At 36.1% G+C, this 23280-nt stretch overlaps 3 protein-coding genes across 10 annotated transcripts; 2 read left to right on the forward strand and 1 right to left on the reverse strand.

The window, feature by feature from the left end:
- Positions 1–6568: 6568 nt before the first annotated feature.
- Positions 6569–9694, reverse strand: LOC147495721 (uncharacterized). The gene is made up of 6 exons (XM_086564385.1): positions 9533–9694; positions 9243–9452; positions 9083–9162; positions 7465–7540; positions 7252–7380; positions 6569–7149 (listed from the first exon to the last, which is right to left on the reverse strand). Exons 2-6 carry the CDS (start codon positions 9408–9410, stop codon positions 7024–7026), a joined length of 579 nt encoding a protein of 192 aa, XP_086420511.1. The 5' UTR covers positions 9411–9452; positions 9533–9694; the 3' UTR covers positions 6569–7023.
- Positions 9695–13218: 3524 nt separating this feature from the next.
- Positions 13219–13662, forward strand: LOC147495722 (S-locus-specific glycoprotein-like). The gene has a single exon (XM_086568462.1). The coding sequence runs from the start codon at positions 13219–13221 to the stop codon at positions 13660–13662; it is 444 nt and encodes a 147-aa protein (XP_086424588.1).
- A 4303-nt stretch (positions 13663–17965) lies between these two features.
- LOC147495723 (metal-nicotianamine transporter YSL3-like) lies at positions 17966–22923 on the forward strand. Of its 8 annotated transcripts, none has more exons than XM_086564391.1 (9): positions 17966–18562; positions 18614–18693; positions 19250–19669; positions 19803–19975; positions 20478–20575; positions 20675–20809; positions 20901–21090; positions 21220–21334; positions 21700–22923. In XM_086564391.1, exons 3-9 carry the CDS (start codon positions 19318–19320, stop codon positions 22623–22625), a joined length of 1989 nt encoding a protein of 662 aa, XP_086420517.1. In that variant the 5' UTR covers positions 17966–18562; positions 18614–18693; positions 19250–19317; the 3' UTR covers positions 22626–22923. The 8 variants fall into 8 exon arrangements, with proteins under 8 accessions (XP_086420517.1, XP_086420514.1, XP_086420515.1 ...); XM_086564389.1 differs by having other exon boundaries at positions 18044–18562; positions 18633–18693; XM_086564392.1 differs by having other exon boundaries at positions 18060–18562; positions 19277–19669.
- The last annotated feature ends 357 nt before the right edge of the window (positions 22924–23280 follow it).

The following is a 23280-nucleotide window of genomic DNA, read 5'->3' on the forward strand; positions in this document are numbered from 1 at the left end:
GGGATTGCTTAATAATTGATTCAGTTTTGACGCATATAGAGCTGCTTTCTCTCTTTGGAAATTTGTTTACAAAATCTACAGTCCTTTCACATTCAACCCAATCACTTTCCCTCAGAGCAAAATCCGTAGGAGGACATATCTCAGGAAGCAGCTGGCCATAAGATTGGACAGGAACCGTTTCAGGAATTGCAGCTAATATGTCCAATATAAAAGGTGCCAATGAATAAGGATGGCGCTTAAAAAGCAGGTTTAGGGCTCGAATATTTCACTTGCAGCAATAGCTACAGCAGCTTCATTGCATTGAAAGGCACAGTGCGGAATTCGCTGTATTCCTGCAAAGCAAACCTACAGCAGATACCAGTCAGTAAAGGATATGCTTATAAGTAGATTATGAAAACAACAATAACACAAAAAAAGAGAGTAGCATGAATAAAATCTTAACAGAAGTATAAATAAGATATTAAGATATACGATCTGAAAGCTATGATTTATTCCATGACTTCCAAATAAACTGAAACTTTTGTTCGCATGCACAATGCAGAGAGAAGTGAAAACTAAAATCACGTAGAGACAACAAGTTCTTTGTCCTAAATTGATACATAAAGAGAAATATATTTTCTTTTGATCAGTAAAGACACCATCCTCATAGTACTTTTAAATCAGTTAACGCCATTGACGAAAACATAACAAAAGAGATAGTATTAGTCTATTGCATTAAGTTGTGTTTGGCAGCTGGGGTTGTTTCCATTTGAAAATGTTTATTGATTGTTAAATCTTGGTTGGAAACCCGACCACCATCTCATTCAAATTTTGGATTTGGAAATTCCACCACGTACCTCTATGTATTCGAAAGGAAATAAAAGATCTATACCTGCCAGACAGGCCATCACTCTTTATCACTCATTTCCACCTAAAGTATCAATTCATCAGTATGACATCAATCATTTCTATCCATTGTGACGAAGCGAAAGCGATTTAAAAGAAAAATGTACTAGAAAATTAGATAAATTGAATTGATATTGAATAATTGGATGAATTGTTTACAGAACTTGTTCTGTATTTATAGAGTTTACAATGCTAATTTAAAATTTAAATAGAAATATTACTAAAAGTATGATACTGCCTAAACTATAACTCATAACCTATTTAGACATATAATACTAATTCTAGAACTAAAGAAGAAAATAGAAACTAATACTAGTTTACTGTCCTTCATCATCCCCCCGTTCTTGAAAAAAACTCAACCTCGAGTTCATTTCAGGTAACGAAACATAATTATCTCCATGATAATGAAAGATATCATGCACATGCATTAAAGGTAGGAGAAATATGCAAGCTTTTCGTAGGTCGGCATCATAAGCATTATCATTTATCTTCTTGAGAATCCGTAGGGATCAATTTTCTTTCTCTTGAGCTTGTTGTAAGTACCAATTGGAGAACGCTCTCTACGAAGAAAAATCATAACCATGTCACATTATTCAAAAGTCTTCATATGCATATGTCTATCTGCATCTGCTTTGTACCTAGTATTAGAATACTTGAGATTCTTTTTCACATCTTCATACAACTTTTGCACATTATCAATCAACTCATTTGCATCAGCATGTGAATCTGGCAAAGAAGGCAAAGTAACAACATCCAAAGTATGTTAGGCAAGCTAGCACTTGGAACAAAATCAATATGATGCTGAATAAAAGGTTCCTCATGGGAGACAAAAAAAAGAGGGTCATCAGAAGGTAAAACACATAAAAATTCATGTAAGAGAGGTACAACTTTTCTCCGGGACCCGCTTGATAGGAGAATTAGAAGAAGCAGGCTTCACAACTACAGCAAATATCTCATTCGGCTTCTCAAAGTCAGAGTTAACATCAGTTGAAACCCATAAAGTAGGAGCCTCTGCAGGAGACAATGCCGGCCCTGATGCAAAGCGAGCCAAGCCGCCGCTTTGGGCCACCAAGTCAGTATCAAATTTAAGGGCCACATTATACTCACCCACAAAAGTCCACAAAAGGAAAGTTTATTACGTTTTCTCAAAAAGCCACCTACGGACAAAAAAAAAAAAAAAAAAACTCAAGTCGCTATTCGTCTGTTCAAGAAGTAAAGACGTAAAGGTACAAAACTCTACTCACTCTAGCTGGTTTTTGGTATTAAATATTTAGATAATTAGATTGGAGTGTTTGTTGTTTACAATCATGCCTCCTAGAATTAGAATGCATGCATCTGCTAGTAGCAAAAGAAAAAAAAAACAAAAAACAAAACAACTTATTCAATCTCAAACAGGAGCTATTCATAAGTATTTTTCTAGTGGCAAAGAAAAAAATAGTTCTGATGAAGATTTAGTGAATGAAGAACATGAAAATTTGATGGATGTACCACATGAAGATTTGGTAGATGAGGAACATACAATTGCCAATGATAATGAGGATCATATGATGAATGACACATATGAAGACTTGGTAGCTGAAGACAATGAAAATTTGGTGGCTGCAAACAAGGAAGATTTGGTGGATGAAGATGATATGAGGATTTGGTTGATGAAGAACTTAATCAACAAACAAATGTGGCTGACTTATTTGGGCCAGTAAACATTGATGACCTGCGAAATTGGGATAAAATGGATCAAAATTACAGAGATTTATTAGTGGAAAGAGGCCCTAAAAGAGATAACACTGTTGATTTTCCTAAAGATGATTTTGGTAGGCATTTTTCTTCTACTCATTATGTTCGACACTTATCAAATGGAGAGAAGCAAGATAGAAGATGACTTGTATATTCAAGATGTTTGTTGTTGAAAAGGCTGACTATTCAAGTGTAATTAGTGAATTCGCATCTAAAAATGCGAGAAGAATGATTTTTAAGTTATAGGTTTTCTTTTTGCCCCCTCCGAATTATATATTGGCAGATGAAAGTTGAATAATATAAGTATTTTGTTTTGTCTTGTTGTTTTTTTTTTTTTACTGCATATAGGGCCACATTTTAGTGCATCGCTTTGGGACACGAAAATGTCAGGGCCGGCACTGGCAGGAGAGAAGGGAGAAGACTTAGGTTTTGCATAAGAAAGAGCCAATGTCACTTTCAAACCATCATTGACAAAAGATAAGTATTCTGCTTGCAACGATGAATAGCATCCACATCACACATCCAAGCACGGCCAAGAAGAACATGACAAGCATTCATATCCACAACATTGCAAAAAATAGTATCTTTATACTTGTCAATAGAAAAACTGAGAAGACATTGTTCCTTAATATGTTGTTTGCACTCATCTTGTATCCAACAAACTTTATAAGACCAATGATGTGACTGGCCGGGTAAGAAACTCCAATTTCTTAACCATTTTCTTTGACACCATATTCTCATTACTACCACTGTCAATAATCAGATAACACAATTTGCTTTGAACTGTATAAATAATTCAAAACAAATTATGTTGGTGTGGAATATAAACATGTGGAGTGTATAACAAATTCTGAACCACAAGACTAACACGTTCACCCTCATCATCACCAAAAGTGTGTTCATCATCAACACACTCTTTATTAACCTCAAAATAATCATCCATATTAAGGACCTCGTCTGCAAGAGTAATATGCTATTTTCGACACTCAACTGAGGAACGACCAGATTTACTACACTTATAGCACGTACTAGGTTTGGGATGGAGATAAGGATTGGTAGATGGAGGTTTATGATATTGGGTGTTAGTGTTTGAGGGATTGTGGAAGCGAGTTGAGTGGTTATTAGGATGGTTGCTAGGTTGATGATGTGTATGTGCTTTATAAGGAGAGGTGGTGGGTTGGGTAAGGGTTTCATGTGGAGTGGATGGGGTAGAAAGGACCTATTTGAGATGGAGATGGAGATGGTGAATTATTATAGGATAGGGTGTAGATCGTTGGTTATATGAAGGTCGATTAAAAGGTTCAGGTCGCTTCATGAATTGTTCAATCTTAAGTGCATTATTAATAACGGAATGCAAAGTGAAGTGTTGATGTAAAACTAGATCTTTTTGAATATTCTATGATAACCCATTAATGAATCTAGCAATTTGTAAATTCTCGTTCTCTTGCAAATCATTACGAGAAAGTAACCGATAAAACTCATCAATATATTCTTGAACAGTACGATTACTTTGTTTGCAATTCTGGAGTGCAGTGAAGAGAAGTTGAGCAAAATTTGGCAGAAGATATTGTGCCATTAACATTTGCCTCATACGTTTCCAATAACAAATCGGTTTCAAACATTGACGAATACGCTCTTGTTGTTTTTGCTCCCACCAAAAAGATGCGCCACTAGTAAATTTTAAAGCCATAATCTTAACTTGCTTCTATAGAGGAATTTCCATAATATCGAAAAAACAGTCCACGGACTTAAGCAATCAATAAAATCCTCAATATGCAAAAGACCATTAAAAGTTGTCAAATTCACCTTGATGTGATACTCATTATTATTACCACCATAATTATTTTCTTGTCGACAAAAATTATTTTGAGTTTGCAAAGTTTGGGAATTATGTGGAATAGCAATGTCTTCAATTTCATTGTCGTCATCATCGTCGCCCGCGAGACCATTAGAGGGTTTGAGGTTTTCACGAATTTTGTTAGGTTGAAAAACCAATTTGGGTTGGGCCAGTAACGGGTGGGGGGTGTGCTGGAATTCTGAGTATTGAACTGGGTCAGTTGGGTATTGGTTTGGATAGACTGGTTGGGCTAGTTGGGCTTGCTGGATATGTTGGTGGGCTTGATGAAACTAATGGTTTGTGAATTGGGAGGGTTAGTATGGGTTGGGCTTGGTATAGAAAGTGGGTCGGGGCTTGATAGTGCGTGAGAGTTTGTTGAGGGAGAAATCTTTGTTGAGAAAAGGATGGCCAGAGAGTTCAAAACTAGCGCCACCTTCTTCCTCGCCTGCGATGTTTGGTGGAAGGTGTGATTGAGTAGTGGCAGTAGGTGCACTATGGGTGGTGTTTTGAAGACGATCGGTGTTGTCGATATCTTCGCTTGATTGTTTTGCTCGTTCTCGTTCATTTTGAAGTGTGGCGACAACGATCTCTTAAGGCGATGTTTCGAAGCTTGTCCATAGCTTGATATCAATGTGATGAAACAAGACACTTTCAATGATGAAATCTCTACTATTTGTGTCGTGATAGCTTGATGTGATCAACGTGATGGGCTATTAACGATTTAAAAGAAAAGAAACTATAAAATTTGATAAATTGGAGTGATATTGAATAATTGAATAAATTGTTATAGAATTTGTTCTGTATTTATAGAGTTTACAATACTAATTGAAATATAAATATTACTAAAAGTATGATAATCTCTAAACTGGAACTCATAACCTATTTAGATATATAAGGCTAATTCTAAAACTAAAGAAGAAAATAGAAACTAACACTAGTTTAGTGTGTCCTGCGTCACATTGCAAACCACATAGGACAAGGAAAACAGACTTTCTAGGAACATACTATCAACGTAATAACACCAGGAGGAAGCTCGATCCTCATGCATGTGGATTTAAGCAGAGAAGGAATCGCTCTACAGGAGCTTCGAAGGAATATAAAAGTGAATAAATTAGTGATGACAAAAGTGATTGAGATTCAGATGATGTACAGTTATTCAACAAAACAAAAGTATAAAAAGAAAAGACACATATAGTAACAACTATTCGATTAAGTCCAATATATGCTTCAAGAGACGTTCAAACCTGCCCATGTTTATCCCAATGAATGTCTCTAGCCTGTCTCTAATTTCCAACAGACGAAATCTTCCCAGCGGAAACTCCAAATTTCATTGGATTCGCCATCTTCTGTGACAAAAACCCATACGCCTTAATGCAATAATAATGCATTGACTACACTAAGTACGACACACAACATTTTAATAAAATAAAGTTATTCGACGTGTGTTTAAAGTAAAAAAGTGTGTGCAAAGTTCGCTGGGATCTGAAGAGTGACTCAGTAGTAATTTGTGATGGTGGGTACTCCGACTACTCCCAAACCAGTGATACATATATGTGGAATCCTTTGTAAACAAATTGAGCATGAAGTCATGAACTATCATCAGTGTTGAAGTTCACTTACCATAATACATTGCACATCTCTATATTTCGATAATTACATTCCTGAACAAATCATGTAAAATCTTAAAACCATTTTATTCTTGCACAATTTGTGGATAGGTGGTGACTCCAGTTACATGCTACCTAATGACTTCACTGGTGTTACACACCCACTCAACTTGAATCGGATGATCCGGAATTGGCTCGTGCAATAAACATCAATACAAAATTGAGGGAGACATTTCATCGTGGTAGTATATGCCTATATGGTCTTAAGTTGGCGTAATCATAAACTTATCAGATCTCGGAAGAAGTTATTCAGTTTGAGATCTGTATACTTCAATAGAGCAATTGCTTGTGGACGAGATGCACAACATACTCAGTCAGCTCGCTCTCAACTGCTATTTTGAAAGTTTGGTGCTTAAAAGAGTCATCTAGTGGCCCAGGTAGGGCTATAACTTCTAGCTACTAACTAATGGCCTAGCTAGTATCAAAATATGTTACCACTGTAGAAAATTGTTAAGATCAACTTAGTCAGTATCGTGAATTCATAATCAGACTAGCGGGAAAAAAAAAAAAATCACGATAAGTAACTGATTATCCTGTTGGGCTGCACAGCAGAGCCAGGTTCAATTCTGAAGAATAAGTTCTTTAACCATGGTTACAACACATTTGTTTCAGTAGATGATGCATTTTTTGAAATATCAACACCGATGACTTCACAACATCCTTCAATAACGCCAAGTGCCAAATATCGTGCAACCTCCAAAGTGCCCAGCAATCTGAAACCTGACATCAAATGGTCTGTTTTTGAGCGACCTGAAATGCCGAGTTTGCATAAATCACCATTTCCGTTAAATAGCAACCAATAGTTTCATCAATTAACTACACAGCCTTCTTGCTTCAGACAGACAAGCCACCTATGGTTACTACTGTTCTTGAATGCAACACATCTCCATGGTAAAGTATTCACTTATTTGTATCCCCAGTTTCTTCTGTCTGTTTGTCGGGCTTTTCTGGGACTCCCCATCCATGAAGCTCATTTCTTGATTGTTCATTGGCAGAAGGCAGCTCCTGACGTTCTTGTTTCCTTCCCTAAGGAATAGGCAATTTTGGAAATGCACATAAACATTATATCAGCATCTTCAACATTTGTCTAGCATAATTAAACCCACCAGACAATTGTTAAGAGAATACCTTCTTAGAGATTCCTTCATCAATCTTAAGATCAGCATTATTCTTTTTGGCTAATGGAGAGCCATACTTTAGAGCCTCATTAAATATTTGGAAGCCCTGGAGATCTCCATTCCTTATGCTTGCTTCAAGCTGCCAATGCTGAGGTGTTTAGAATCTACTCATCCAAACATCTATTGGGTAATTCATATCAAAGAAGAGGAATTATACTTGTACCTGAATGTGAATTATGCAGAAGAAGATGCTAGCAATAGGCAACCAGCTCTCTTCTGGCGACAACGATAAGTTTGTCCTATAAAATCACAACTAGACACGTTATGAGTGAACCAGAAGCCAGGAGTCTCAGAATGTTCACTACCAGTGAGAGGTCCAAACGATAGATGTCATGGAGGTTGCATATAGACATCAAAGCACCAAACACCAATGGATTTAACATGCATTCAACAACTATGGTTCATTCAACTAACAAGGTCTAAAGGCAACTAACAGTAACTGGGAACAACCATAGCATTTCATTGCCATAGGATGTGTACAAATAAGCTAAACCCAGCTTCCACAAGATCGTGCCTTATTGACAATCAGGTATATATATATTATAGAGACGCAAAAAGAAAATGCAGATTACAATACTATGGATTTAGTTAATTTAAAAAAGCTTCCCCAAGATTGGAAGTTAATCCACTAATTCATATCAGTCCACCATGCACTAATGCCAAAAAGGATCATGCAAGTGATGCAACTCTGCAGCTTGCAATCCATATCAAGCCCTTACGACAATGGGGTCAACAAAGACCTCCAGAAAAAACTGAAAAAGGAATACCCTCAGGAATCGTAAGGAAGTCATAGAGTTACTATACAGCAAGAGCACAGTCCGGTCCTAGGTCTTTACCAATCAAAATCTAGTTAGACAACTACAAGTCTCCATGGTGAAGATGTACTTCTGATATAAGATCGACTGCTTTAGGAAAAATAGACGTAAGACAACAAGAGTGACTACTTTTGGAGAATGATACTCATTGACCCTGAGAACGCCACTGATGTACCTTGATTATTACCAAAATTTTCAAGGTGCGGATATCCAAGAGCTATCAAACCCTAGTATTTAGTACCTACTTTCAAACTACTTAACTTTGATATAATACAACACTTAACTTTTCAATAGAAAGTAATGGTTGAAGCATGTGGGATGAGAGCTCCAAATTAGTAAAGACCAATTGTTACTTATTAGCATTCACGATTAACATAAGAAATAAGTGAAAGGGGATCAATTGCAGTGATTTTGAGCATGTAAGCATAATAAGTAGATTTTTAAATCTAATAACTATGTTAAAGGCTACGCTACAAAGCAAATATATCATCATTGCTCTTATTCAGAAAAAAACAGCCCAGTGCTCTGATTTACATCAATACAGTGCTACGTAAAACTTAAGTGATGCTACTACCCATAAGGATATGATTGATCCCATCTCATCAAAGACATCAATGACAGCAATGACAGCAATGACCGCATACTTGGGAAAAAGCATTTAAATTGTATTCATACTCTGCTTATGTATATACTCTCCTACAAAAACGTTATCCCCCATACTTATTATTAAGCTACGTACCTACCTATTTCAGCCTTAATCTTACCATGTTCCAAGAAATTATGCCCGTAAACAAAACCCCACTGTCAGGTTCATAGCCTCTAGACCAACACATTCTTTTAAGCAAACTACTGATCTATGTGACACACTCTAAGCTTTAAAACACCTAACCATAACTTAATTTGTACAGGGACATAATAACAAACAAACCTAATGCTCATTAATTAATAAATGACGAAATAACTAACCTTAGGTAAGGAGCCAAATAAACAATAGAATACACCACATAACGCTTACTACCAGTATCCAACCAAGCAAATATCCAACTCTACAATATAAACAAGTAAATAAATAAGCACAAATAAAATCAATATACTTTTTTTAAAAAAAAGGTTGCATAAAATTTACCAGCCAGTTAAAATAGGGGATGAAGCTAATAATCCCCATGACAGCAAACCTAGCATCAGTAGAATCCATTGGAGAATCATCATCATCATTTCCACTTTTAGGAAGTGGAAAAACTAATGAATTCAACACACATGTCCCAATCGCGATAGCGAAAGGGGCGTCTTGCATTAACTCAGCTCTACATTTAAAACAACCCCTTTTCTTCTTTCTCTACAACAAAAAATATATAAAGATCAATATTTGAAACCATTTGAGCTGAAATAAAAAAAAATATGATATTTTGGGGTTACCTGATTTGGTTTTGGATTAAGAGTTGATATTTTGAGTGTGGGTGTTGGAGAAATGGAAGTTTGAGAGTAAATGGTGGTGGCGTTGTGAGAATGTTCATTTGTACTAGGGTGTTGACTAATGTGCGCTGGGTAGTAGTTACTGTTGGTGAATGTTAAGGATTCATACGTAAACCTTAAACACTTGTGACACACGTTTCAAGGCGGGAATCTGAGATTCTCCGATATTTCAAGGATTTTTTATCATTGAAATTTTAATGTTTTGAAATTTTGAAATGTTGAAACAGAGCCCGACCGACCCAGATATTATGGCGTCAAAATTAAGCACCATATAAAGTGGAGATGTGATCATCAGATTTTCGCTCTAGGTATCAAACTATCAAATTAGGCCCACTTTATTTGGAAATGGTTAAGTAGATGGTTCATAGTCCACAGCAAGTGACTTCAATAAAAAGTAAGAAAAGAAAGTGATGTGAACGAAAGAGATAACCAATGGGGAGAGACACCATGTTCACAAATAGTACAGGGACAAAAATGTTGATCATGACTGCACTTTGAATTTTTGAAATGCCCATAGGCACACATTCTATTTTGGTAAATCCATAGACTAGCTGCTAGCATTCAACATTCTCAAAGTGGAGATATGAATGGTTCGAATTCGGCAACAACGACCCACTATGACGATTTAAAAGTCACCCACGAAAAGGAATACGACTTTTGACTGAGAATACAGGAGAACGAGATAGTGCGGTCGGTCAGCTGAAATTTTCGTATGTGGCAAACAGTGATAACTGATAAGAGATTTTTCAATGCCCCCATCCATCATCTACCAATTTTCCACGTTTTGGCTTTGCCATGTATTGCACCTGCCCGTCTCATCTGAAGAACGACATGTACAATAATGTTTTTTTTTTTGGTAATCACATGTACAATAATGTTAGGGCGGGGATTGATTGGCTTAATATCTCTCTCTTAATAAGTGTTTTCTTCTGCAATTTTAATTTGAGTTTTCTCTTCTGTTAATTATTATGGTAGAGATTTCCGTATAGTTAATCATGTATCTAGACAAAAATCATTACATGGAATGAAATGAAGGAAAGATTCCTGCTCTTAAGATGAGAACGCATATTACTTTAGACTGAAATGATGTATCGTCGCGAAGCTGACATTATAAAAGATTGATAATTGTACGTTCACTGATGTCAAGCTGTTGGCATGTGGGAAAAAACAACAAAGCAGAAATTGAGAGCCCTGCGAGGTAAAAAGTTCTCAATAATTTGAGTTCCAGCAGTTTAATGAGCCGGAGAAGTAAAAATTTCATCTTACACAGTATAAAATATCAAAATATAGGTATTTATGGATATTCAATTTTTCGATACGTATTGTGGATATATATATTTTTTTGGAGATATTTGACATTGTTTTACATGTAAATATAATAGATATATTTAAAATATTGATATATTATGATATATTATTTATATTTATTTAAAATATAATAGTAAATATTAAATAAAATTGTTACATACACAAAATATTGTTAAATATCATAAATATTATTGAAATATCACCGATATTTATAGTCGTATATATTTCTAAATATATTATGATATTTATTCTTTTTTTTTTGAAATCTTAATAAATATCACAAAATATCGTAATATTTTGTACTATGCATCTCACCACATAAAATCCAACAATCTGCAGTCCGAGAATTAACACGCACTGAACGAACAATTTGACATGGACAAAGAGAACAAGGAAACAGCTCTGGTCCATTTTTGAACAATTTGACACTACTGGTCTACCGTCACTACCATATTTAACTTGGGTTGGGTCAGATTTGCTTCTTTTCCTAGCTTAATTAAAAAAAGTCAACCGGTTGTCTGGTTTAGATCTATTGACACCTTGACAAGCCATTTAAGTGAACAATCATGGAAAGATCAAGCTTCTTCTGTGTACGAGTGAATCTTCAATTCTCTTTTCCCTCCCCCTCCCAAACGTCATTTTCTTTTAGAAGGTTACATGTATTCCATTGTGGAGTGATATCACATCGGATATACTAAAATTTTGAAGGTTACGTATATTCCGAATCTGAAAATTTATATCGAATTCAAATCCAACGGATATTAAAAAAATTATCTGAATTCGATTTTGGATATCCGATCCGAAAATTAATATTAATTAAAATTTTATTTATTTTAAATAATTCATTTTACCACTGTAAAAACTATTATAAATGTATATATTTGTCATTTATTATTATTATTTTGTTATTATAGTTTTATATTATTAGTTTATGATTTTATATAATATTTTATACAATAATAAATTAATTAATTAATTATATATAATAACTATTAATTTTTAAATCGGATCGGATATTTTTGGATGCGGATATGACAGTATCCGAATTCGTATCTGTATCCGAAACCAATTCGGACATAAAAAATTATTCGAATCCGAATCCAATATCCAAAAAATTTGGATAATATTCGATTTTTCGAATACGAATTCGAATCGGATTCGAATATTTTGATATCCACTTGCACCCCTGGAAGGGCCGGGATTAGTTTCGCATAACTGGATTAAACTTTCAGCCCATACCATATTCCATTGTGTCGAAATTTTTGTATGTCTCGTCAGTACCAAGTACCAACACCTAAAAGCTAAAACACTCAAGTCCTTCGAAGCCTTTTCAAAAGCAGCCAACAAAGTAGTGCAGTTGGTTGGTGCGCATTTTAAACCATGCAACAAGACATGCCGTTTGAGTTTGACCCTTTGCCTCTTTGTGGGCACATATTGGGTTGGTCCTAGCATAGCCTAGAGACGGTAGGCTGGGTTATAAAGTCTTAGGGTGTGTTTGTTTAATGGCAAATGAGAGTGGCAAATTTTATTTTCCCACTAGATGTACCATTTGCCAGTGTTTGGGTGCATTTAAGCACATTGGCAAACACTATTCTCTTTTAGCCGGCTAATGATATTTTCCCACTAGAAGTGGGAAAATAGAATCCACCTCTCCCCCTAAACTCTTTTGCCAGTCAAAATTTGCCCACTAGAGGAAGAAAAATTTGCCACCATCATCTCTCGCTCTCATCTCCCTCTCTCATTCACAGCTCGCTCTAAATCAAGAGATAGTCTCTCTCCTCTGTCTCTCTCTTCATCTGCTCGATCTCCTCTCTCACTTCTCTCTATCTCTCCCTCACAATTTTTTTCCTTTATTTTCAATTTACTTATAGCTGATTTTAGAGGATTTGCTGGAAATCGACACTTGAGGTACAAAATAATTGTTTCCTCCATCTTATAATTGTTTTTACTTTCATTTTTCCAATTCCTCAAGTGCTGTATTTTTATTGCTACTCGAATTTTGCTGATGGAAATATTGTTTCTTCTCTGTTTCAGTTGCTTTTCCACAGGTGGGTTCAAGCTCTATTCAGGTTAATTTAATTTTATTTAATTTCTCCTGAAGCTTATTTGTTACAAGGACAAATTCCAATTTTTAGAAGCGGTCCATGGAATGGAATCCAGTTTAGTGGTGATCCAACAATGAAATCTAAAGATGGATACAGTTTCAGTTTTATTTACAATAAAAAACAAACTTATTTCTCAATTGCAATAAGTGACGAATCTATTATTTCGAGATCTTCAGATATTAACATGGTTTGCTGAGAATAATTATTGGAAGGGTCATGGAGTGGCAGCATAATCAATGTGGTGCTTATGGTATATGTGACCCTAACAAGTCACCTGTTTGTAAATGTACTAAAGGATTTGAGCCTAAGAATTTATGGGATTGGAAGTTGGGAGATGGATCTAGTGGCTGTGTCCGAGAAAAGAAATTTGAATGCGGGAAAGATGACGGGTTCTTAGAAATGAAGAGAATGAAACTGCCTGATACATTGAAAACTTTTGTTGACTTAAATATGAATCTCAAGGAATGCAAGGAAATGTGTGAAACAAATTGTTCATGTACTGACTTTACGCAAATCCCGATATTAGAAATGGAGGTAGTGGTTGCATTGCTTGATCTTAGGGAGTACATTGAAGGTGGCGAGGAAGATCTATGTCGCGGTCCCAACATCGAACTTCGGTATGTGTTGTGGGAGGCCTTTAGGCTCGGTATTGTTTTCTAAAGTTGGCCTTTTAAAGGTCCTAATGCTAATTGCCTAAGTCTACCTTGCCCGTCGACACTCTTAGAATTAGGTCGCACCAAGGATGTGCCAAGTCTTGTGAGTGTGTGTGGTGGTGTGTGTGTGTGTGTGTGTGTGTGTGTGTGTGTGTGTGTGTGTAGTGATTGGTGTGTGGTGGTGTGTGTGTGGTGTGTGTGTGTGTGTGTGTGTATGTGGTGGTGGTGATGGCTGGTCGGGTGTGGAACGGTGGTCTGGTCTATGGTGGTTCGGTGGCTGCGATCGCTATTGTTGTTTGCGTCTTTAGCTTCGGCTTCTTCTTGTGTGTTGATTATTGTGCTACGCGGCCGTTGGAGTCTTTGCCATTATTTATTCTTATTATTGCCGCCGCTGCTCCGCAAGGTGTTGTGTCTTTATTCTTTGCAAGGTGGTTATACTGCTTTTTTAGAATTAATTAGTTTTTTCTCGAGTCTTGGTTATACTCTAAACAAAATATGACAAGTTGGGATTATAATGTGGTATCAAAAGTTTATTTTGATTTTATAGCTTGATGATTCCTGGTTAGTTGATTAGATTGTTTTGTGTCATGTTTGTTGTGGATATTTGGTTTTTAAAATTCTTATGTTGGACTAGATTCTGAATCGACCAATTTACTTGACACATCAAGTTGGTTTTGGTATGAAATTGAACAGATGGTATCGTGTTAGTTTTGTGATGACACTCTCGAGCAATTGGAATATTGGATTTGAGTTTCTTTGTCCAATGGAGGTGCTTGTTCACCCGCCATATTTGGAAAGTTCACGTAGTTGGAGTTTGTTTGTTTGTTTGTTTGTTTTTTCATTGAGTTTGAAAACCAAAAAAGAATTCTAAAAAGTTGAAAAGTTATTTGCCATTGGAAAAAAACCATGTAAACAAACACTGGCAAAATTGGCAAATTATATATTTTCCCACTAGAAATTTTTGCAAACAAACACTGTCAAACTGAAATTTTCCCACTACAAATTAGCCTGGCAAAACTCTAGTGGGAAAATGCTGGCAAATCTAATATTTTCCCACTAGAGGTTTGCCACTAAACAAACACACCCTTAGATCGCTAGAAACATAACTACATAAAGGAGTAAGTATTATTCTAAGAGCATCTTCAGTGCTACTCTATTGTCCTAGGTTTAGAATGGGAGTTCAAATTTTCCATACCAATCCATACTCTATATCAAGTTGACAACTCACTACACTCTATTTTAGGAATCAAATATAGAGCTTGATTTGCTTTATCAAGTGCCACTCCATACTAGTTGTCCAAGCTGCCCAAACTTGTCACATGTGCAAACAACCAAATTTAATTACTTTTTTTATCACTATGAATAATTTCTAATTCAAGGATGGTGTGTTGATATGTTAAAAATATATAATTCTCTTTGCAAGTGTGTGCTTCAGTTGTGGACGGACTTATACAGTGTCGTGCACAACTTATACATTGTCATATATAAACTTTATCTGTTATATAGTATTAACGTGTCATGCACAGTTTGTACAGTGTCGTGCACAACTTATACATTGTCGCATATAAGCTGCCCAGGAACAGATTGTTCAAGACTATATATAAGCTGTCTTCAAACATGTCCGTTAAAGAGAAAGCATGAACAAAACAATACTTCACATTCAGTTGAAAAAACCATTTCACATTCAGTTCAAAACAACTTGCAACAAAATAATAAGTGAAACAAATTTGCACCAAAATAAGAAAGTGACATAGAGCACCACATATCAACCATTGTTGAATTAATTTTGCCCACGCAATTCCCACAAATGATCTATCAAAGCAGCTTGAAAAACTATATTAGTCTGCCTACAACGAATTTCGCGATGCCGACCAAGGAACCGTTGGAACCTTCCTTCATCGTTTTCATTAACCTCAAATTCCCAATTATCGTGTGATTTGTTTGAATGAAATGAGCAAGTAGTGTTTGATCTTGATTTGACTCATCCATCTCAATTTTATGAAGAGATTAATTTACACAAAAAATCATTGTGCTAAAATTGGGATTAGAAATTGGTGGAACTAAGCTTATTTTTTTATTTGTAGAAAAATGTAAGGTAGAGAGAGATAAAGTATATGGACAAGATATGGGGTGGTGACAAGGAAAGAGGAGGTGTAACATTTTAACGTAAGTGAATTGTGTCTATATGATATATTTCATTATAAAACAATAATTTGGAATGTGGTGCGTTGGTGCAGAAAAATTTTCATACTTCAACTAGCATCATCTTTAAGTGGATGACATCACTTTGCACTCCAAATCAAGTAATTAATTGCGTTGAAGATGCTCTAAGAGTCCTGATGAGGAGAGATCGCACTTCACGACAACCGTTGAAATGAGTATCTCTAGACTCACACGTGGCTAATACAACTAAAGGAGTCTGACTAGGCAGTCTTCTATCTCTCCTCTTCCCCATTTTGCAAAACTCCTCTTCATCTTCTCTCTCTTGTTTTGTGATCTCTTCTCTCCACTTTTGGGTCGAAAATAAATCTCGCAACTCGAATAAGAAGGCTCAATTTGGCTAACCAAAAGCTAGAGCCAACACCAAATATAGAACTATCCAACACCTAAAAATGAACCTTACAAGAATATTGATATTGATCCATGTACACACATATTGATAATTCAACCGCTTCATTTTCATTATCTTCCTATTTTATTTCAATACTTTGAGACCTATTTCCATTGTTTCCAACAACACCATCTACAATTTTATTAATGAATTGTAATGTTCATGCTTATCAGTCTCTTCAATTTGGTATGGATCAATAACAAGCTTGTAAATTCCTTCAAAGTTATCAAAATAGAAATCAATACCATCAACATATGGTGATCAAATTCGGAATTATCAAATAGAAGTCCAATTCTATTGTCAGTATTCTCCACTCTCAACCACTCGTGTCCAGACTACAAACATGTTGTGCATACGACCTAAGGTTAGGTCGTTCAAACGACCTAGGAAATATAACCGCTGCAAACTAGTCAACAATATCATTAATGACAGATCATTACTTTGTAACGGAAGGAGTAAAAGCAATCATCAAGACAATACAAAAGGTAGATCTACGACTATAAAATGAGGCATCTTCTCCATTCTAAGGGGGGCTGACATTTTCTCTCCATCTCCAACTCAATCACTCAAAATGAATTACGTCTGACTTGATTCTAATTCATCAGATAACTGGATACGTAGGCAGTTCAGAACACCGACATAAGTTCAGTCAAACATCTTATATAAATCCTATTCTCCAAAATTGTAAGAGCATCATCAACGTGTTGTGATATTTCATTTTCAATGTGACAATTGACAATTTTTATAGTAATTTTCATCACCAACGCATTGTCAAATGATCGTTTTGATTTTAAGAATTGTCAAAACTAGAGCCAAATTGGTGAAAAATATAGAAATGGTGTGCACGAGACAACTTGACCCGTCCAAAAATGGGACATGACTATTTTAGCCGTCTATCATTTTTTTGTCTTTTTTAATAAAAAAATTCAAATCTGGAACCAAAATAGAAATGTCTCGCACGGGACAATTTGACTTGTCTAAGAGTGGGACGGGACTACTTTAGTCGTCCAGATTTTTTTTCGTTTTTTTTAATAAAAAATTTCAAATAGCTCGATTTTGTACCGTTGGGTTTTTGGACTGTTGGGCTTTTGTAATTTGGCACGGAACAACTATTCCCGTCCAAAATTAAAAAGCAAATTTTGCCCAAAATGCGTTGGTTCTTCAAATTTTGAACTGCCAAAACTTATGAAGTGTCACAACGCAAAATGGAAATGCGTTGATGATGCTCTAAAGTCATAATTAAAACCTCTACACCCATATAAAATTTGTAAGAATCCTAAAAAAAAAATACATTAAAAATTTCGGATGATTGTTCATTCTTGAACAATATCAGCAGTGATTTGTTGCCAAAAAGATATTAAAAACAGAACTCTAAAACTCAAAGAGAAGACTTTTAAAATTTGGTAGAAAGCTTTCCACCGGAGTTATTGGGATTGTCAGCCTTTGCCACGTTATGTTTACTTTTGGTTGTAGAACACTAGAACCCACCACAGATTTTAGCTGTCTGTTTGGACGGTTACGATCTAAGCGCTCTCTAACGATCTCTCCTTATCAGTTGCCTTATTCTAATGTCGTAAACAGTGGCCTCTGGAAAAGTGGAAAACACAATTTTTTTGCAATTAATAGTTTTTGGATTTTTTAACTATTAGATGTTAATTTTCCCTGTAAAGTTTAGAATTGTGACATCCTGACAACCCGTGCACACAATGGATGTATGGAGTCAGACTTATCTGTAACAGATCTCCAGTACAGTACACCCAGTATTATTGAATGACATATCCCCATTTCAAGGAGAATCTAATCTCTAAAACATATGCCCAGTGTATTGAAAGCTACCTTTCGTCAACTTTCAAGACAAAAATTTAAATAATACACCGTTGGATTTTTCTTATAATATAGACTGAACCACTCGACGGTTTAGATATTCTGACAATGGCCGTTAATGTCAACTTCCATAGAGTGAGTGATGAGAATTGACGAAGCTCTTTATGGAGCCTCCTCTTTATGAATGCTCTTCATCACCAGATTGAAAAGTTGAGACTCCCCAGAAAAAGTTAACATGTGTGTTTAAACCACAAGCCAATCACCAAGACTTTTAATGCAAGAATTGATGCTTTTAAAGATAAATGAGAGAGAGTAATAGAGGAAGCGTGTGTTTGGCACAAGTCAAGGTTATATGTTGACACTGTTAGTGGTTTAAATGAAGTTTGTTGTACTACAAGTCATAAAGTCTGTACTTTCACAGTTTCAGTAGTACACCTGCTGTTGGTCTTCACAAGATACTTCCACATGTATGGTAAGTTTTTGGTGTGTGCTTTATTTTCATATATATAGCTAGATCATTCAGTTGAATTTGTGTCTAATAGGTGAAGATCATATATTCAGTAATTCACATCTCTTGTGGACTTAGCATACCTGGATATTTAGGTGAGTAATTTGAAGAAATATAGATAGACCGATTTCTTGATTATCTGTGTTTTGTTTGTTCTTGGGTGGATTTTGAGCTTGTAGATTGGAAAATTAGGAATGCCCGGCCAATTAAATGTTTTGATAGTTTTCTGGGTTTTGATAGTTTTGATGTTTTGATAGTTTGATAGTCTGTTGGTTTTGATAGTTTTCTGGGTGTTCATGATTTCTTAAACATGTTTTTTAAGGGGTTTGGTTGAGTGTACGTTGATGAAATGGACTCATTTGAGATTTTGTGAAGTTAATGGAAGTTTTGATAAACAATTTTGAAGAAGGGAATGCATGTTCTGTGAAACTTGAAGCAGAACATATGGATTTATTACCTGGTGTTTTCTACTTTTCTGTGTGTTTCTGATTGGTTTTATTAAAGAAAAAGACAAACACTGAATGGAGGTTTTTCATGTGTTTTTTTTTCTTTTCCTGTAGAACACTTGTCCAGATACGTATTAATCATTGCATACAACAAGTCAACAAATCTTCCAAAATTTCATTTCATGAACTTTGCTCAATATTGCAGTTTCAGATATTGCTATCTGTTGAATAGGAAACAAGCGATTGCGAAGCTCAGTTTTGCAATTTAGAGCTATGACAATTGAAGAGAAGAAAGAAATTGAAAAAGAGGATTTTGAAAACCAGCAGGATCAACAGGCGGAGTACTCAAAGAGAATTCCACCATGGAACAAGCAGATTACACTACGAGGCCTTGTGGCAAGCTTTTTTATTGGGGTTATTTACAGTGTAATTGTTATGAAGCTTAATCTCACAACAGGGCTGATTCCTAACCTTAATGTTTCGGCTGCTCTTCTCGCATTCGTCTTCATTCGTACTTGGACCAAGTTGCTTCATAAGGCTGGATTTGTCTCGACTCCATTTACTCGGCAGGAAAACACTGTAATTCAGACGTGTGCAGTCGCATGTTATAGTATTGCTATTGGAGGTGTTGCCTAATTCGTGTATTTTATTTTTATTTTTTAATCATTTTAAGTTTTTAGCGACAATTTTTTTGGAGTTCATGTTTATAATGTTACTGTCTCGTGGAAATTCTTACGACGTTTGTAGTTCGATTCCAGGTGGTTTTGGCTCATATCTTTTGGGTTTGAATAAAAAGACATATGAACTAGTAGGGGTTGAAACAGAGGGGAATACACCAGGAAGCTATAAGGAGCCTGGAATTGGTTGGATGACTGGTTTCCTTTTCGTGACAAGTTTTGTTGGGCTCTTGTCCTTAGTTCCTCTAAGGAAGGTATCTCTCTCTCTCTCTCTCTATTCTGTTTTTGTTGTTTTCTTCATTGCAATTCTGGTTGGCCATGTTAATTTTGTTATATCCTAAATAAAAAATGTTGCTATTAGCTTTTTCTATATGTATGTTGGTGTGGATTGGTTATGTTGGTCATGTTTGATGCAATCTATTATGACTCAAATCAATGACCTAAAACAAAGATATTAAAGAGCTCAACTCTGTTCGTCAAACGTGCTAAATAGTTCGTTTGTTTCAGCAGGGCAGAGGACCTGTTTGTCACTAACAATAATGGTTTGGCTTCGTATTTGATTTGGTTTGGATTCAGTTAGATACTATTGTTCTTCAATAGTATTGCTAGAGTAGATATAGGAACCCGAAAAAATTAACAAAATTTTGAAATAACTTGGGTGTAGCGAATGTTCTTATTATATATTGTGACAATTAGTGAATGTTCTGTATATTTTCCAACTGGTGCTTTACTTATCAAATTGTTTTTCCTTCATAGATCATGATAATAGACTACAAGTTAACTTACCCAAGTGGCACTGCGACTGCAGTTCTCATAAATGGTTTTCATACGCCTCAAGGGGATAAAATGGCAAAGTATTATTCTTACTCTTTGACTTCTCTTCATTTCCTTAATATCCGATTGTATTTTCAATTGGATCTGAATACATATAGTGATGTAGATCATTCTTGTAGGAAGCAGGTTCACGGATTTGCGAAGTTCTTTTCTCTGAGTTTTTTGTGGGGTTTCTTCCAATGGTTCTACTCTGGAGGAGACCAATGTGGTTTCTCGCAGTTCCCAACTTTTGGGTTGAAGGCTTGGAAGCAAACGTGTGTGTTCTTCTCATCTCTCATTGAAACTAATTGGAGCTTAAACCCTAATTGTTTTTTCTAACATTTCCAGTTTTCTCTCATTTTGTAGATTTTTCTTTGACTTCAGCATGACGTACATTGGAGCCGGGATGATTTGCTCCCATCTTGTAAATTTGTCTTTGCTGCTTGGAGCTGTGCTTTCATGGGGGATAATGTGGCCACTTATTCATGGGCTAAAAGGCGACTGGTTTCCTGCGAGTTTATCTGAAAGCAGTATGAAGAGCTTGACTGGTTACAAGGTTTGTGATGTTAATTCAATATTCTTATCTTGTTCACTTTTTATAATGTCTTTCTAAATATTTATCGGCAAATACTGTTTTTGTGATTAGGCAAATACCATGACTTCTAATTAACACACATGTCAACAGGTCTTTATTTCAATTGCACTCATTCTAGGAGATGGGCTTTACAATTTTCTCAAGATACTATTTTACACCACTAGAAGTATCCGAATGAGGTCGAAGGCAAAGGGCGTCACCAAAGGTAAAGTAAAACTGAAGGTCTTTGAAATGGAAATGCTTTATTTTGGCTGTCCATGTACCTATTCTAGCTCAAGGTTAGATGCTGGGTCTGCTCCGTACTCTACATGTGGTTCAGCCTCACAACTATAGGCCATGGATGGACAGGAGGACTAGTTTTATGCAGACCATAGATTAGTGTCAATTGACCAGTTAGTCTAGCTAGGCTTCTCTGAATCTAGTCCTTTGAATGCTGCATAGGAGTGCCAAGAAAAGCTACCACGTGACCTGCTTGGTGAATTAAAACCTCAAATTTGCTGCTGTTCTAAAAGCACCAAAGAAACTTGCAATACCTTGAAAATGACTAGCACATTCTCTTCTATCTTGCAGCAACAGATCATCAGAATCACCTCATCGATGATCTTCATCGGAATGAATTCTTCATGAGAGAAAGTATTCCCATATGGCTTGCTTTAACTGGATATGTCTTTTTCTCCATCATATCTATCATTGTGATTCCGTTAATGTTCCCGCAGCTGAAGTGGTACTATGTCGTTGTAGCCTACATACTTGCTCCATCACTAGGGTTTTGTAATGCTTATGGAGCAGGTCTAACTGACATGAACATGGCTTATAACTATGGGAAAGTAGCTCTCTTTGTGCTTGCTGCTCTGTCCGGAAAAAATGATGGTGTGGTTGCAGGAATGGTAGGTTGTGGCCTGATCAAATCTATAGTCTCAATCTCCTCTGACCTAATGCACGACTTCAAATCTGGTCATCTCACACTCACTTCCCCTCGCTCAATGCTCCTGAGCCAGGCTGTTGGGACAGCAATGGGTTGTGTGGTGGCTCCTGTCACTTTCTTTCTCTTCTACAAGGCCTTTGATGTGGGAAACCCAAACGGAGAGTTCAAAGCTCCATATGCTATTATTTACCGAAACATGGCAATTCTAGGCGTCGAAGGTTTCTCTGCACTGCCCCAGCATTGCCTGCAGCTATGTTATGGCTTCTTTGCATTTGCAATTGCAGCCAACTTGATGAGGGATCTCTCCCCTCCAAAGATCGGGAACTATGTTCCTCTTCCCATGGCTATGGCAGTTCCTTTCCTAGTTGGCGCTAACTTTGCAATTGATATGTGTGTTGGGAGCTTGGCAGTATATGTGTGGCACAAACTCAACAACAAGAAGGCGAGTTTGATGATTCCCGCAGTTGCTTCTGGTTTAATCTGTGGGGATGGATTGTGGATCCTCCCTTCGTCCATTCTCGCTCTGGCTAAAGTTAATCCTCCCATCTGCATGCGATTCTTCTCTACCTAGTGTCAGTTTTTGGAAGAAAATTAGGGCGGAAGGAATAATCACTGATGGTTACCTGTAGTCTATATATAGCAGATGCAAGTCTGAATTGTAGCTTTAGATGAACTTAGAGAACTAGGAACTACCCTTGTTAAGAATAATGCTACAGCAATGTTGTAAAAACGGGTTGCATAATTTGATGTAGAGTACACATGAATGTAGAACACAGGTAAGAAAGAGTTGATTATTCGACAGATTACAGAAACTAATTACTTGTTTAGGCAGAAGACTTGGCTGTGTATATATCAGTAACATTTCAGAAGATCGTTATCTAATAATGATAGTTCAGTGCTAGTACGTATTATCCAAATATGTATGTAGGCATTTGAAAAATAACAGTAGTCAGTTAGTCACCAGCTTATATTCCACACCCCTGATGTGCAGCACTAGAGTGTTAATGGCCTGATCAGTGCAATAAATCTTTCTTAGCGTACTAACCTCGAGATAGATAATGCACCATACCTTTTCATCCACTTGCTAGCCATCTGCATTGAATTAAATTATGCTGAAAAATGAAAAAGTTAAGATACACAACATTCCAAAGATGCTAATATTCCAGAGATAAAACAAGAAATGAGAAATACTTCAAAACCACAATATCCAGTTACCAATAGAGATG

This window comes from Coptis chinensis, chromosome 6 (genome assembly GCF_015680905.1).
Source record: "Coptis chinensis isolate HL-2020 chromosome 6, ASM1568090v1, whole genome shotgun sequence".
Lineage (NCBI taxonomy): Eukaryota > Viridiplantae > Streptophyta > Magnoliopsida > Ranunculales > Ranunculaceae > Coptis > Coptis chinensis.